Source organism: Rissa tridactyla, chromosome 4 (assembly GCF_028500815.1).
Source record: "Rissa tridactyla isolate bRisTri1 chromosome 4, bRisTri1.patW.cur.20221130, whole genome shotgun sequence".
In the NCBI taxonomy this organism is placed as follows: Eukaryota; Metazoa; Chordata; class Aves; order Charadriiformes; family Laridae; genus Rissa; species Rissa tridactyla.
The window spans coordinates 1795732-1810573 of record NC_071469.1 but is presented as its reverse complement, the minus strand read 5'-3'; the positions used below and the strand labels follow the sequence as shown (position 1 = coordinate 1810573).

At 63.7% G+C, this 14842-nt stretch overlaps 3 protein-coding genes across 3 annotated transcripts; 1 reads left to right on the top strand and 2 right to left on the bottom strand.

Annotated features, from left to right (window-relative positions):
* LOC128909648 (olfactory receptor 5G3-like) lies at positions 1-927 on the bottom strand. Its single transcript, XM_054201599.1, has one exon. It carries the CDS (start codon positions 922-924, stop codon positions 1-3), a length of 924 nt encoding a protein of 307 aa, XP_054057574.1. The 5' UTR covers positions 925-927.
* Positions 928-4890: 3963 nt separating this feature from the next.
* On the top strand, positions 4891-6705 carry LOC128908130 (T-box transcription factor TBX10-like). The gene is made up of 7 exons (XM_054197721.1): positions 4891-4897; positions 5136-5319; positions 5398-5499; positions 5577-5748; positions 5863-6018; positions 6136-6203; positions 6657-6705. The coding sequence occupies exons 1-7, from the start codon at positions 4891-4893 to the stop codon at positions 6703-6705; spliced, it is 738 nt and encodes a 245-aa protein (XP_054053696.1).
* Positions 6706-6804: 99 nt separating this feature from the next.
* TCIRG1 (T cell immune regulator 1, ATPase H+ transporting V0 subunit a3) lies at positions 6805-14132 on the bottom strand. Its single transcript, XM_054201546.1, has 18 exons — positions 13976-14132; positions 12701-12930; positions 12489-12583; positions 11113-11239; positions 10920-11002; positions 10675-10768; positions 10381-10593; positions 9704-9854; positions 9481-9620; positions 8877-9034; positions 8710-8800; positions 8511-8629; positions 8167-8380; positions 7906-8022; positions 7715-7825; positions 7488-7608; positions 7208-7379; positions 6805-7084 (listed from the first exon to the last, which is right to left on the bottom strand). The coding sequence occupies exons 1-18, from the start codon at positions 13989-13991 to the stop codon at positions 7003-7005; spliced, it is 2334 nt and encodes a 777-aa protein (XP_054057521.1). The 5' UTR covers positions 13992-14132; the 3' UTR covers positions 6805-7002.
* Positions 14133-14842: the final 710 nt, after the last annotated feature.

The following is a 14842-nucleotide window of genomic DNA, read 5'->3' as shown; positions in this document are numbered from 1 at the left end:
TCATTTTGGTTTTGTGAGTCTCCTCAAGGCCTCCTTCACCTCCTTATTCCTCAGGCTGTAGATCAAGGGGTTCAGCATGGGAGTCACCACTGTGTAGACCACTGCAGCCCATTTGTCGTCTCTCGAGCTGTCTGAGCTGGGCTTTAAGTACACAAAAAGGGACGTCCCGTAGAAGATGCTCACCGTGGTGATGTGGGAGGCACAGGTGGAGAAGGCTTTGCGCATGCCCTCAGCTGAACGGATGTTCAGGATGGCAGAGACGATGGCCACGTAGGAGACCAGGACAATCAGGCCGCTGGACAGGCCGAATAAAGATGCTGAAGTTGTTAGGATAATGCGGCTGAGGGTGGTGTTGGAGGTCGAGAGTGATATCAGAGGGGAAATGTCACAGAAGAACAGGTCGATGACTCTGGAGCCGCAGAATGATAAACTGGACATGCAGATAGTCTGTCCCATGCCATTGGTCAACCCCATGAGATACGACCCTGTCACCAGCTGGAAACAGTATTTTGGGGACATGACAAGGGGATACACCAGGGGATGGCAAATGGCCATGTAACGGTCATACGCCATCATCGCCAGCAGGAAGCATTCAGTCATCCCAAAAAGATCGAAAATGAAAACCTGGGCCACGCACCCCACATAAGCAATGCCCTTCTTCTCTGACATAAAGTCAACCAACATCTTGGGGGTGATGCCGGTGGAAGAACAGAGGTCTACAAAAGCCAGGTTGCCCAGGAAATAATACATGGGGGAGTGGAGCTGAGGGCTGGCCCTGATTAATGCGATCATCCCCAGGTTCCCCAGGATGGTGAAAAGATAGATGAGTAGAAACATCAGAAAGAGGGTGACCTGAGCCACCAGCTCCTCTGTGAACCCCGTTAGGCTGAACTCAGTCACTTGGGTGCAATTGATTTCTGCCATTAGTTGGACGTGTGCTTTCTGTATGAACGCTTTGGTGGAGGTTTCTTCTACAACAGGCAGGTATCTCCCAGGTGGAAAACCCTCTTGGCAGTGGGACCTGCTTGGAGACAATCACACAAGATCTAAAGGAAGAGTTTAGGCACTGATCAATTAGAAAGAGCTTGCCAAAAGTCACATCCTAGGGCGGGTAAAACAAAGGGGGTGCCGCAAAGGCAAAGCTTTGCTTGAGCACCAGAGGCCAGCGTGGTGCACGGTCCTCTGGCTCGCTCCTGGATGTTCAGCAACGACCTCCATGAAAAGCCGTAGGGAGGTTACGCACCTGAGTAGCTTTACCTTGGTGCCGCATTTCATCCCCCGTGCTGGTGTTCAGTCTGGGACTCCGAGATCATCCAGCTCAACCTGAAACACAGAGAAACGTGGTGCTTCTACAGTGCAGAGCTGGTTATTCACCCTCTCCTCGGCATTTGCCAACCACCCACTTCTTCCCCCTTTGCTGCGACTTCTTCCCAACTATGAAGCTTTACGCCGAGGTTTATATTGGATTCCCATCCCTCCTGATACACTGCTTTAGCTAGAAAAGCTTTTCCTAGGTCTTTAGCCCGTTCCTACAGTCTTCAAATGGACATGAGTAACCCCCAAAGCTAAGCAATCTCTCATTGAAAATATTTTTGAGGGAAAAAAAAATCATCTCTTGGACCTGCCTCATCTCAGCAACGATAAGGTCCCTAAACATACTTTACAGGAAAGCTTCTGGTCCTCATCCAGGAGCCCTTTGCAGTCAATGGGGAGAGGAAGCTTCCTGAGCGTGCTCTCCAACAGGGTGATCTCCTGACCACCCGTCTCAGCAGTTGCATGGTGAGGACACAGGGCAACCAGCTCCCTGGTTTCGGTGGAAAGTCCAGAGTATCAAGGAGAACTGAAGCCCAGGACCCTGCAGGTAGGGCATGAGATGAAGACAGGAGCCATTTCTTTTTTGCAAGGGAAAGTTACGGGAGCTGGGCAGCTCAGCACGCACCATCCTTGCTCGTGAGTCTGGTACTGGAGCTCCAGCTTGGGCTGAAAAACAATGACCCTCACTTACATCTCAGCACTGTCTCTGCTTCCCTCCTGATGGTCTTGGAGGTGGGTGTGAAGACGTGTGTGCCTGAAGCTCTGCAGGAGAGCTTGAAAATAAACCACCATCAGCAAACACCCTTACTATTTCACATAATTTGGGGATTTGGGGACTGGGAATCTCTTTGAGCCCCAGGAGAGTGGCAAAGCCCAAAGCAGGTCATTATTTTTTCTCTGCACTTAGTTCGGAGAAGAAGTGTACCCTGAGGAGATGACCTCAACTTGAGTGAACAACAGGGCTTTGGGCTCTCTTCAGAGCAAGCCACACAACAAAGCCCCATTTTCACGTCCACTTTTTGAACATTTCAGAGACAGTAGCAGCTCCACAAGCACCGTGTTTGATGTTATCACACCAGGGAGCTGAGGGGGACCTCGCCAATTGGGCACGGTCCTGCAGGGGCTGAGCCAGGGCTGGTCACAGGGTCCATCAGCAGTCCCAGGCACCATGGATGATGACCCACCTTTCTACCCATCTTAAATTCCTTGTTTGCAAACCATAGCTCACAAGTTTGGCTGCAAGGAGCCAACAGAAGATTGTGGCGACCTTGCTAAAGTTGAGGTAAACGCCATCCACTGCTCCCCTTTGCATGCACACAGCCATCATCTCATCACCCATGGCACTCGGGTTGGCCAAGCATGACTTGCCCTTGGCACATCCATGCTGGGTGGTCACAGTCACCCTCCTGTCCTTCCTCAGCCTTTAGAGGGCTTCAGGGGTGATTTGCTTCTTAGTCCTGCTGGGGACCGATGCAGATCACAGTCCTGGTGCCCTCCATCTTGGTGATGACATTTACCTTCTTCCACCCATCACGCTGGAAACCCACCGGCCAAAAGGGCAAAGGAGAACCTGAGGTGTCCAAAACTGGAAGGAAGGTGATGAGAAAGAGGAGATAAAGAGCACGAAGAAGGACTGAAAGGGGCAGCAAGTGGGGAAAAGGGCCCTTCTGAAGGGATGAAGGGAAGGTCTAGGGCTGGCCCTGTCTCTGGTGGCTCTGACGGAGGTTCCCAAGCCCGACAGGAGATGTGGTGATCCTCTTTCCACTGCCCTCAGCAAAGGCGAGTGCTGAGGGCAGCAGAAACCACTGTGGGATAAGGTGGGAGGATGTATGTTGCAGAGTGGGAGTTGGCTTAGCCCTGACCCACACCCTCCGCTGAGCCGCGAGTGGGGCAGGAGGCTGAAACCTCCCAGAGCCAAACACGAAAGGAAAATGCACGTCACACGGATTCCCACCAAATCTCGGCCAGATCCAGGCTCTCGGTGAGGTGAAACTGTTCCCAGTGGGGTCGCATTAGACATCGCCTCGGATGCTGGGAACTGGTGTTTTACTGACTCGGAGCCAGAGATCGCCCATCCCTGAGGGTGCTCTGGGCAGCATTTGGGGTTTAAAACCCTTCCAGGACCACATCCTTGCCTTTCTCCAGCAGAAAAATCAGCGGTGCGATGCCGTGGATGAGCCCTGGCAGGTCCAGTCCTACCTGGGGCTGAGTCCCCCCCCTCCATCCTCCTCCTCCCCGCTGTCAGCGCCGCCTCTCGCACCTCCTCATCTCCCCGCTCGATACCGGCCCCGCGGCCACGGCCCGGCTGACAGCGGGAGATGGATGGGGCCGAGCCGGCGCCGCGGGGCGAGGGGACATGTGTGGGGATGTGACGGACGCAGCGGGGCTTGGGGAGATGTCCCTCCCCGTTTTGCATCACTCCCGCTCCCAAAACCCAGTGCTGCCCTTGGCCACCTTGCAGCCGACGGGGACCAGTGGGTTTCCTCTCCGTTACGGTGGCCACGGGAAGGATTTAAGCACCGACCCCAAAGAAGAAGTGAAGGTTGAGCCCCATTTTGGAGAAAACGGCCGCCACTGTGCAAAGCAGGGAGGGATTTCAGCCCAGTGCCACCATCACCTGGGTACCACGGGGGACAGAGAGCCGTCAGCATCCCCGTGAGGGTGTCCCCCGTTCCCTCCAGACCCGTCCCCAGACCCCCAGCATCCCTCATCCCACCCAAATACACTCCCGTGGTGTGCAATGAGATGGTTCCTGTGGCCCCATCGCAGTTCAGAGGGGAGTGGGGGGGGGGATGGACTCCGGAGCAGTCCCTCTGCTTCCCCCCCTCCCAACCACAGCCCCCCATCCCTGCGTGAGTCACCTCCCCGCACGCATCCCTTGCCCCCGCGGCGCCGGCGCGTCCCCATCCATCTCCCGCTGTCAGAGCAGTATCGAGCGCTGCCATGGGAGGTGTGGGGTGGAGGGGACAGGGACCGGGGGGTCCCGGGGACCACAGCAGAGATGGGACCAGCATTTGGGATGGGTGCAGAAGAAGGGGGGGGACGCCTTTCCTCCCCCTCCCCGGAGCCGCAGAGGCTCTGCAGGAGCAGCCGGCGTGTTGCCGATGCCTCAACACCTTGCCATGGCTTTTAATACTGGGTGTTGACGGGAGGCTGTCGGCCGAGCCGCCGGCACCCAGGGGAGAGGGTTGGAGCGGGCCCCCATCTCCCCCCGCTCGCACCTGTGACATGAAGGGGACAAGGACACCCCAAGAGAGCCGTCCCTCCCCAGCCCAGGGCACCCCGCAATCCGGCTGGGGACCAGCGGTGGTCCCGGTGGTCCCATGGCCACCGCTCGCCCCCCGTCCATCATCATCATCATCATCGCGTCAAGGCGCAAAGGCAGGTTGGGGAAAGGGGGCTGTGCTCCGGCCCCCGCGTCTCCACCCCCGAGCTGGGGCATAAAACCCCCCGGCAGGCTGCGGGGGACAGTCCGGAGCTGGCACTGCGCTGGGAGGGGGCTGCGTTGGGGTCCCCGCCGCCGCCACCGAGACGGGGGACGGAGCCACGGACGCCTCCCTCCCACCCGCTGCACCCATGGCAGGTAAAACCCACGGTGGGCAAGGCTCCCCCCAAACCAGCGGTGGGGTCCCGTGGTGTTTTTGGGGCGCAGCGGATCATAACAGGGGGACAAAACCCCACTATGGCGGGGGGCCAGGACCCCACGGTCCTCCCACCCCCTGCGCAGAGGGAGGATGCGATGGGGTGGTTGGTGATGCAGGGGGGTCTGCTCCCACATCTGGGGCGCAGGACACCCCCAACACCCCCTCGCCCCTCCGCAGCCTTCCTGGGGGGGCCGGGCGAGGGCCCCCCCTGCGGCGCCGGCCTGGGGTGGGCAAGCGAAGGGCTGGGGGCCGGCGGCAAGAACCGGCGCGTGTGCCATGCCGCGGCGCGGCTGGAGATGGGCAGCCTCTGGGAAGAGTTCAACCGCCTGGGCACCGAGATGATCGTCACCAAGGCGGGCAGGTAGGTACCGCTGCGGGGAGAGGGAGGTGCCGCCGGGGTGGGGGCACCCCCTTTCCCACCCCCTTTTTTTCCCCGCAGGAGGATGTTCCCCACCTTCCAGGTGAAGCTGTCGGGGCTGGACCCGTTGGCCGACTACGTCCTGCTCATGGACTTTGTCCCGCTGGATGACAAGAGATACAGGTGGGGATGGGGATGCTGGGGTGGGGGGGACGGATCCCGGCGGTGCTGAGCGCCGCCCCCCCCGCTCCCCGATGCAGGTACGCCTTCCACAGCTCCTCCTGGCTGGCGGCGGGACGTGCCGACCCCGCAGCCCCCGGCCGCGTCCACTTCCACCCCGACTCGCCGGCCAAGGGCGCCCAATGGATGCGGCAGATCGTCTCCTTCGACAAGCTCAAGTTGACCAACAACCTCCTGGACGACAACGGCCACGTGAGGACCCAACCCCGGGGTGGGAGATGGAGGGGTGGGGGGAGGATGCCACGCACCCCTTCAGGGGGGTGATCTGCCCACCTCCCCTCTCTCTCTCCTTCCCCCCCGCCATAGATCATCCTCAACTCCATGCACCGCTACCAGCCCCGCTTCCACGTCGTCTTCGTGGACCCGCGGCGGGACAGCGAGCGCTTCGCCCACCAGAACTTCAAGTCCTTCAGCTTCCCCGAGACCCAGTTCATGGCAGTGACGGCTTACCAGAACCACCGGGTGAGCCCCGGGTCGGGGGGGGGGGGGACACAACAGGACACGGGGACATCGGGGTGTTGTGTGTGTGTGTGTGTGTCCCCCATCCCAGGGACCCCCTGACCCCGTTCCCCTCCGCAGATCACCCAGCTGAAGATCGCCAGTAACCCCTTCGCCAAGGGATTTCGGGACGGCGAGCCCGAGCCGTGGTACGTGTCCCCCCCCCCCCTCCCACCCCGTCCCCTGACCACCGCCCCGATGCCACAATGAGAGGCTCCTCGCCTCCCCCCTGAGCGCCCCCCCCCCCCCACCACTACCATCTCTCTCGCAGGTGTGGGGTGCCGGCGGGGAGCCTGCTGGGCTCCTTGCCCCGCGCCCGGGCCACCGCGCTGCCCCCCCCGCCCCGAGAAGCAGGAGAAAGGTAGGGGGGCTGGAGGGGGGGCTGACCCCCTGTTGCTGTCTCTCCCCCCGCCGGGGGCTCCCCGGGGCCGTGGGGCACTGGCCACCGCCGTCACCCCCCAACCGGCCCCACCGGTGGCTCCCCCCGGCTTCCCCGAGCTGCCCGCGCCCCCCTTCCAGCCCCTCGCCTGCCCCCCCGGCATCTACGTGGGGGCCAAGCCCCGTGCCCTGCCCTACCCCCTGCCCACTTTCCCCCCCCTCAGCGCCTACGGCAACGCCGCGGGCACCGCTTTCAGCTACGGGCAGCAGTAATGGGGGGCCACCCCTTGCCGCCCCCCCACCCCCCAACTTCCGAGACCCCCCCACCCAGCCCACAGCAGGGGGGACGGAGACGCAGAGCTGGGGACGAGCCACGGGGACGGCTTTATTTGCGGCCGAGGAGGGGGCCGGGGGGATGCCGCGGCCAGACCCCCGCTGCCCCCCCAGCCCCGGGGGTTTGGAGACCGGCGGAGTCGGGGGGGGGGGAAAGCCCTGCCTCCCGGTACCCCCCAGCCGAGGACTGGATCCGGTGGATGCTCCGAGCGCCTGCCCCCCCCCGCCCCGGCGCGGCTACTCCCCAACATCGGGTGCGAAGGCGAAGGGGCACAGCTTGTACCCGGCGCCCACGTAAAACTTATTCTGGAATTCCACCCTGCCGAAAGAGAAGGCCCGGTGAGGAGCAGCATTTTGGGGAGGGGTGGGCGGGGGGTGGGTGTCGGTCACCCCGTCCCACTGGCACCCCCCCTGCTCCCCCCCGCCCCGCCCCAGAGCTCACCAGTGCAGGCGCAGAGCGTGGAGGAAGGCGGAGAGCCCCTCCATCACCAGCAGGATGGCCACCGTCAGCACGGCGAAGGCGGCGAAGACGGGCACCAGCACCACGCCGCCCGCGTAGCTCAGCCGCACGAAGCCGTTGCGCATCACCATGGTCCACAGGACCTCCGAGAGCTCTGCGGGGGCACGGCGGGCGGGGGACCACGGGGACACAGAGTGGGTCAGGCTCTGCCCAGAGTCGGGGGTTAGGGGGGGGGACAGGGGGGAGCCGGGGGGACACTCACGGGCATGGGCCAGGCTGAGCGCCCAGAGGCGCAGGTAGGAGGCGGTGTTGGAGACGCAGCCCAGGCAGTACTCGATGGTGTGGATCGCCTGGTGCATGAAGATCTCGGCGAAATCCACGTGCTGCAGGGACGGGGACGGGGGGGGACACGGGACATCGGCATGGGGTGGGGGCACGGCCACCCCCACCCCACCGCCCGAGCCCACCGGGGGCGGGCGCGCCCCTCACCTGGGCATCGGGGCTGTGCCCCCCGCTCTCCACGTCCTCCTTGGTGGCGTTGACGGAGTTGCCGGCCTCCTGCCCCTCCAGCAGCGGCTCTTCGTCCCCGGTGGCCACCGGCTGCACGGGGATGGCACCGACAGTGAGACCTGACTCCCCCCAGCTGAGCCCCCCCCTCCCTGCCGTCACCCCAACCTTACCCCGTGGTGGCCCGTCCTCGGCGCGCGCCGCCGGCAGCACAGGTAGAGCGGTGTCCCCAGGAGCAGGACGGGCACCGACGCCAGCGCCAGCACCACCAGCACGGTCTGCACCGGCACCTGCGGCACAAGGGACACCGCTTCAGGTTCCCCCTCCCCGGCAACCGGGTACCTGAGCTGAGAACGGCCCCACTTGTCACACCCGGCCCCCCATGGGCAAAGAGTCCCCCCCCGTGGGCGCCCCCCATCTCGGCGGGGCGCTACCTGCCCCCGGTAGAGCGGGAGGTTGCCGGCGTTGGAGGTGAAGAGGAACATGTCGATGAAGTGGATGAGGATGCTGGGGGCCAGCCGGGAGTTGGCGGCGCTGAACTTGATCCACTTGTAGAAGATGAGGAAGACGAGGTAGCCGAAGAGCGCCAGGAGGAAAACCATCTCAGGCAGGAACTCCAGCACCAACCGGTGCCGCTGCTGGAAGTGCCTGGGCAGGGGGACATCAGCCACGCTCAGCCTGGGCTCCCAACCCTGGACCCCACTCGCCCACCCCACCCGATCCCCTTAGCACGACCATGGGTGGCCAGAGCCCGCGGGTGCAGCCAACGGGGACTCACAGGTGGTTGAAGACCCCCAGCAGGACGCCGAAGCCCATGTGCACGATGCCCAGCACCACCGACATCTTCATCTTGAAGGAGTTGAGGAAGTTGAGGTGGTTGGTGGCCAAGCTCCAGATCTGTCGTGGACGAGGTGGGTGAGACTCTGGGCCACCCCACCCAGGGTGCCACCCCGTCCTCTCCCCCACGGGACACTCACGGGGTCGATCCCGAAAGGATAAGGCCCTTGGAAGACGCCGGTGACGTTGGGGTCCAGGGTGAGGGACGGGTGGGTGGCGAGGTAGGCAGAGCTGTGGGGAGAGCGAGGGGGTGTCAGCCCAGGGAGGGACCTGGGTGGGGGGGTCACAGGGGCGTTGGGGGTCCCACCTCCAAGAGGAGTGGTTGGCCATGGTGGCCACGCTCCAGGCGGAAGGGAAGATGACGGTGGCTTTGCTGAAGCACTCGTTGTAGATGAAGCCGGTGTAGATGGAGAAGGCCCCCATGAGCAGGATGAGGTAGCGCCCCTCGAAGAACGTCTGCCAGATCTGGGGGGGGGGGGGGGACAGGACAAACATGGCTCCCACATCGCACACCACCTCCTCTGCCCCACGCCATCCCCCTCCCGCACCACCAACCCTGCCCCATACTGTCCCTGTCCCACACCACCAGCCCCATCCCGTACCACCAACCCCATCCCACATCTCCAAGCCCACACCAAGCAAACCCCAGCACGAGGACATGGGGACACCAAGCAACCCCTGGCATGAGGACATGGGGACACCAAGCAAACCCCAGCACGAGGACATGGGGACACCAAGCAATCCCTGGCACGAGGGCATGGGGACTGTCCCTGTCGCACACCACCAGCCCCATCCCATACCACCAACCCCATCCCGTGTCTCCAAGTCCACCCCATGTCCTCAGGCCCACCCCACGCCCCCAGCCATGTCCCACACCCCCAAGTCTGGCCCCGCCGCCATGTCCCACTCACCTCGTTGCTGGCCTGCCGCAGGCTGGGGCTGTTCTCGTACAGCACCATCCAGAGAGCGAAGAGGAACATGAGCAGCCCGTGCCCCACGTCCCCAAACATGATGGCGAAGATGAAGGGGAAGGTGATGATGGCGTAGGGTGCTGTGGGGGGGGGCCACAGGGACCATGTCACACGGGCCCCCTGCCCCAGCCCTGGGCCGTGGGAGGGGGCCGGGGGACCTTACCGGGGTTCACCTCCTGGTAGCTGGCCACCCCGTAGGCGTCCACGATGCTCTGGAAGCCGGCGGTGAACTTGTTGGTGCGGATGAGGGTGGGGGGACTCTCGGAGGTGGGGATGCGCTGCACAAAGCACTCCACGCTCGAGCCGCTCTTGTACTGCGGGGAAAGCACCCGGAGCCTCACCCACGGCACCCCCCTGCCCGGCACCCGTCCCACCACGGCAGGAGGACATGGGGACACCGAGCCACCTCTGGCGTGAGGACATGGGAGCACCAAGAAATCCCTGGCATGAGGACGTGGAGGCACCAAGCAAACCCCAACACAAGGACGTGGGGACACCAAGCAACCCCTGGCACGAGGACATGGGGACACCAAGCAAACCCCAGCACAAAGACTTGGGGACACCAAGCAACCCCTGGCATGAGGATGTGGGGACACCAAGCAAACCCCGGCACAAAGACTTGGGGACACCAAGCAACCCCTGGCATGAGGATGTGGGGACCACCAAGCAACCCTTGGTATAAGGATATGGGGACACCAAGCAAACGCCAGCACAAGGACAGGGGGACACTGAGCAACCCCTGGCATGAGGACATGGGGACACCAAGCAAACCCCAGCACAAGGACATGGGGACTCCATGCAACCCCTGGCACAAGGACATGGGGACACCAAGCAACCCACCGATCCCTGGCGCAGGGCGTCCTGCACTTGAGTGAGGTCCCGCACGGGGCACCAGACCTCGGCGATAAGGCACTTCTCGGTGACATCAAAGCTGCACTGGTTGAGGACGAGGTAGATGGCCTTCATCTTCTGCACCTGCACCCGCCAGGTGGGCAGCGCCAGCACCACCTTGTCCAGCACCTGCGCCAGGTACTGCTCCGTCTCCTCCAGCACCTGCGGGTGCCCCGCATGGGTCAGGGACGTGGGGGTCCCTCTGTGGACCCCCTTGTCGCCCCGCTGTGGTGGCCAGCTCACCACGCTGAGGTCCTGGATCTGGCTGTGCAACCCGTTCATGGTGTCCGCCCGGCTGGCCTCGCTCTCCGGGTAGGGGTACACGTGGCAGTGGAAGCTGGGACAGATGGACGCCACCGTGTCGGGGGGTGCCAGGGCTCCCCGGGGTGGCCCAGCACATGCCCATGGTGGGGGGGTGGGAGGGGGGGCGCGGTCCGGAGCGGGTCTCGCTAAATAAACCTCTACGCGGCGCGGGGCCAGCAGCTCACCAGTCCGAGATCTTGCGGATCTTCTGCCCGATCTGCTCGCCCCAGTAGGAGATGAGGAAGATGACCCAGGTGATGGTCTCGCCCTGGGGACACCACAGCCCACGTCAGTCCCGGGTCCCCCCTTCCCTGCCAGCGCCCCCCACACGCCGCCCTCCCCCCCCCCCACCCCACCAACCCCCGGCGCCCCGCTCACCGTGGCCGGGTCCTCCATGGGCTCGGGCATCTCCACGAAGCTGGCCACCAGGTAGCCACGGCAGGCACGCCACAGCAGCCGCTCGAAGGCGCTCACCCGCCACGGGTGAATGACGCCGGCCACGAAGCTGCGGGGACACAGCGAGGGCGCTGGGACGGGCACGGCTGCCCCACGGCCAGGCCCCTGCCCCACGGCTCCTCCCCACACCTCCTCCTACAGCCGTGCCCCACGGCCGCGCCACCGCCCTATGGCTCATCTCCAGCCCTTCTCCTACAGCCGTATCAGTTGCCCCATGGCCATGCCACTGCCCCATGGCCCTGCCACTGCCCCATGGCCCACCTCCAACCCTTACCCACGATTCCTGCCCCATGGCCATGCCACTGCCCCACGGCCCATCTCCAACCCTTATCCCACAACTTTTCTGGCTGCCCCATGGCCAAGCCCCTGTCCCATGGCTCATCTCCAACCCTCACCCTACACCCATAGCCACGACTCCTGCCCCATGGCCAAGTCCCTGCCCCATGGCTCATCTCCAACCCTTATCCCACAGCTTTCCCACCTGCCCCATGGCCAAGCCCCTGCCCCACGGCCCATCTCCAACCCTTGCCCTATACCCTTATCCACGACTCCTGCCCCATGGCCATGTGGTTGCCCCATGGCCCATCTCCAAGTCTTATCCTACAGCCACGTCCATCACCCCATGGCCAAGCCCCTGCCCCATGGCTCATCTCCAAGCCTTACCCTACACCCATACCCACGACTCCTGCCCCATGGCCAAGCCCCTGCCCCACGGCCCATCTCCAACCCTTACCCTATACCCTTATCCACGACTCCTGCCCCATGGCCATGTGGTTGCCCCATGGCCCATCTCCAAGTCTTATCCTACAGCCACGTCCATCACCCCATGGCCAAGCCCCTGCCCCATGGCTCATCTCCAAGCCTTACCCTACACCCATACCCACGACTCCTGCCCCATGGCCAAGTCCCTGCCCCACGGCCCATCTCCAACCCTTACCCTATACCCTTATCCACGATTCCTGCCCCATGGCCACACCACTGCCCCATAGCCCATCTCCAACCCTTATCCCGCAGCTTTCCCACCTGCCCCATGGCCAAGCCCCTGCCCCACGGCCTATCTCCAAGCCTTACCCTACACCCATACCCACGACTCCTGCCCCATGGCCACACCACTGCCCCATAGCCCATCTCCAACCCTTATCCCGCAGCTTTCCCAGCTGCCCCATGGCCAAGCCCCTGCCCCACGACCCATCTCCAAGCCTTACCCTACACCCATACCCACGACTCCTGCCCCATGGCCAAGCCCCTGCCCCACGGCCCCTCTCCGCCCCCCGGCCCCACACGCCAGCCCCACTTACTTGATCTTGCGGTCAAGGTGCTGGTGCAGGGAAGGGTCGAGGATGGGCTCACGCTCGGAGAGCGCCCGCGGCCGCGGCGGGGAGCCCAGGGGGGCCTGCGGCGACGGGGAGCAAAGAGATGAGGCTGGGGCAAAGCGGGGTGCAAGGCGGCACCCCCGGGATGGCGGGGGACCCCCTTTTTGCCCCCCCTGCCCCCCCCGCCGAGGACCCACCGGCAGGCTGGTGAAGCGCTGTCCCTCACGCAGGACGTGGAGGTACTGGCGCAGCTCCCGCAGGCGGCCGCGCAGGGACGCCCGGTTGCGGCTGACCTCCCGCAGCTCCTGCGCCAGCTGCTCCGACTGCTCCTGCACCCGCAGGGCCTCCCGCGCCAGCGGCGCCCGCGGCTCCTCGGGACACGGCCCCAGCGCCCGGCCGGCACTGCGCAGCTCCTGCTGCAGGAACGCTGCGAGAACCACCGTCAGATGGAATCATGGAATTGTCAAAGTCGGAAGGGACTTTTCAGATTACGAAGTCCAACCATCAACCCAACGCTACCACAAACCATCGCTAACCCATGTTGAGTCCAACCATCAAGCCCACGCTCCCAAAACCCACCACCAAACCACGTCCCTCAGCACCACGTCTATGGCACCGCGCAGCTCCTGCTGCAGGAAGGCTGCGAGGACCACCATCAGATTCATCGAATTGTCGACCTTGGAAGGGACCTTTCAGATCGTTGAGTCCAACCATCAACCCAGCGCTACCAAGAACCATCACTGACCCACGTCCCTCAGCACCGTGTCTAAGGCACCGCGCAGCTCCTGCTGCAGGAAGGCTGCGAGAACCACCGTCAGATACAATCAATTGGAATTCTACCAATGTTGAGGTTGGAAGGGACCTTTCAGATCGTTGAGTCCAACCATCAACCCAACGCTACCAAAAACCACGTCCCTCAGCACCAGGTCTACGGCACCGCGCAGCTCCTGCTGCAGGAAGGCTGTGAGAGCCACCACCAGATAGAATCGTGGAATGGTCAAGGTTGGAAGGGACCTTTCAGATCGTCGAGTCCAACCATCAACCCAACACTACCAAAAGCCATCACTAACCCATGTCCCCCAGCTCCGCGTCTGCCCGGCTTTGAATCCCTCCAGGGATGGTGACCCCACCACTGCCCTGGGCAGCCTCTTCCAATGCTCGACAACCCTTTCAATGAAGAAATTGTTCCCAATATCCATCCTAAACCTCCCCTGGCACAACTAGAGGCCATTTCCTCTTGTCCCATGGCCTGTTCCTTGGGAGAAGAGACCGACCCCCCCCTGGCTACACCCTCCTTTCAGGGGGCTGTAGAGAGCGAGAAGGTCTCCCCTCAGCCTCCTCTTCTCCAGGCTGAACACCCCCAGCTCCCTCAGCCGCTCCTCAGAAGATGGGGGGGGCACTCCCTAAATACACTCCACCCCCCAAGTCAGCCCCATGTGTTGCCCCCCCCACCCCGGCCCCCCAGCACTCACTGAAGGTCTTCTCCATCTCCTCGCAGCGCCGCACCTCGCCCACGAAGCGCCGCTGGAAGGGGCTCACCTTGGGGTTCAGCTGTCGGGGGGGACACACACGCACACACGGTCACGGCACAGCTCCGGCCGGATGGGGGGGGCGGCTCGAGCATCCCAGGGCGGGGGGGCGGGCAGCCCCAGCAGCGTGCCACAGCCCCCCCAAGTCCGCGGGGCAGCCCAAATCACCCCCACCCACGGCACCCCAAACCACCCAAATCCAGTCCCTGGCACCCACGGCACCCCAAAGCATGCACGCGCACGGTCCCCTGCACCCGGGGCACCCCAAAATAGCCCCCCCCCAGCCCCGCTGCACCCAACCCCTGCGGCCAGGGCACCCCAAATTCACCCAGACCAACCCCCTGCACCCAGGGCTCCCCAAAACAACTGCACCCATCCCCTGCACCCAGGGTACCCCAAACCCACCCAAACCACCCCCCCTGCACCCCTGGCACCCCAATTTGCCCCCAACCCCCCCTTGCACCCCGGGCACCCCAAAACAACTGCACCCATCCCCTGCGCCCAGGGCACCCCAAAATACCCACCCCAGCCCCACTGCACCCATCCCCTGCACCCCGGGCACCCCAAACCCACCCGGACCAACCCCCTGCACTCAGGGCACCCCAAACCTACCCACCCCAAATTCCCCACCCCCGGGGCACCCAAACCCCCCCAGACCAACCCCCCTGCACCCAGGGCACCCCAAACTGCCCACCCCAAACCCACTGCACCCAGGGCACCCCAAAACAACTGCTACCACCCCCCTGCACCCTGGGCACCCCAAAACCACCCAGACCAAAGCCCCTGCACCCAGGGAACCCCAAAACAACT

Excerpts from the sequence above, each read along its gene's own strand:
- LOC128908130 (XM_054197721.1), top strand. Across the intron at positions 5,749-5,862 it reads TCCTGGACGACAACGGCCAC|ATCATCCTCAACTCCATGCA; the intron begins GTGAGGACCCAA and ends CCCCCGCCATAG. Across the intron at positions 6,019-6,135 it reads CGGCTTACCAGAACCACCGG|ATCACCCAGCTGAAGATCGC; the intron begins GTGAGCCCCGGG and ends TCCCCTCCGCAG.
- LOC128909648 (XM_054201599.1), bottom strand. The coding sequence starts at position 924 with ATGGCAGAAATCAATTGCACCCAAGTGACTGAGTTCAGCCTAACGGGG.
- TCIRG1 (XM_054201546.1), bottom strand. Across the intron at positions 8,801-8,876 it reads GCCAACCACTCCTCTTGGAG|CTCTGCCTACCTCGCCACCC; the intron begins GTGGGACCCCCA and ends CTCTCCCCACAG. Across the intron at positions 8,023-8,166 it reads TCCCGCTCTACCGGGGGCAG|GTGCCGGTGCAGACCGTGCT; the intron begins GTAGCGCCCCGC and ends CTTGTGCCGCAG.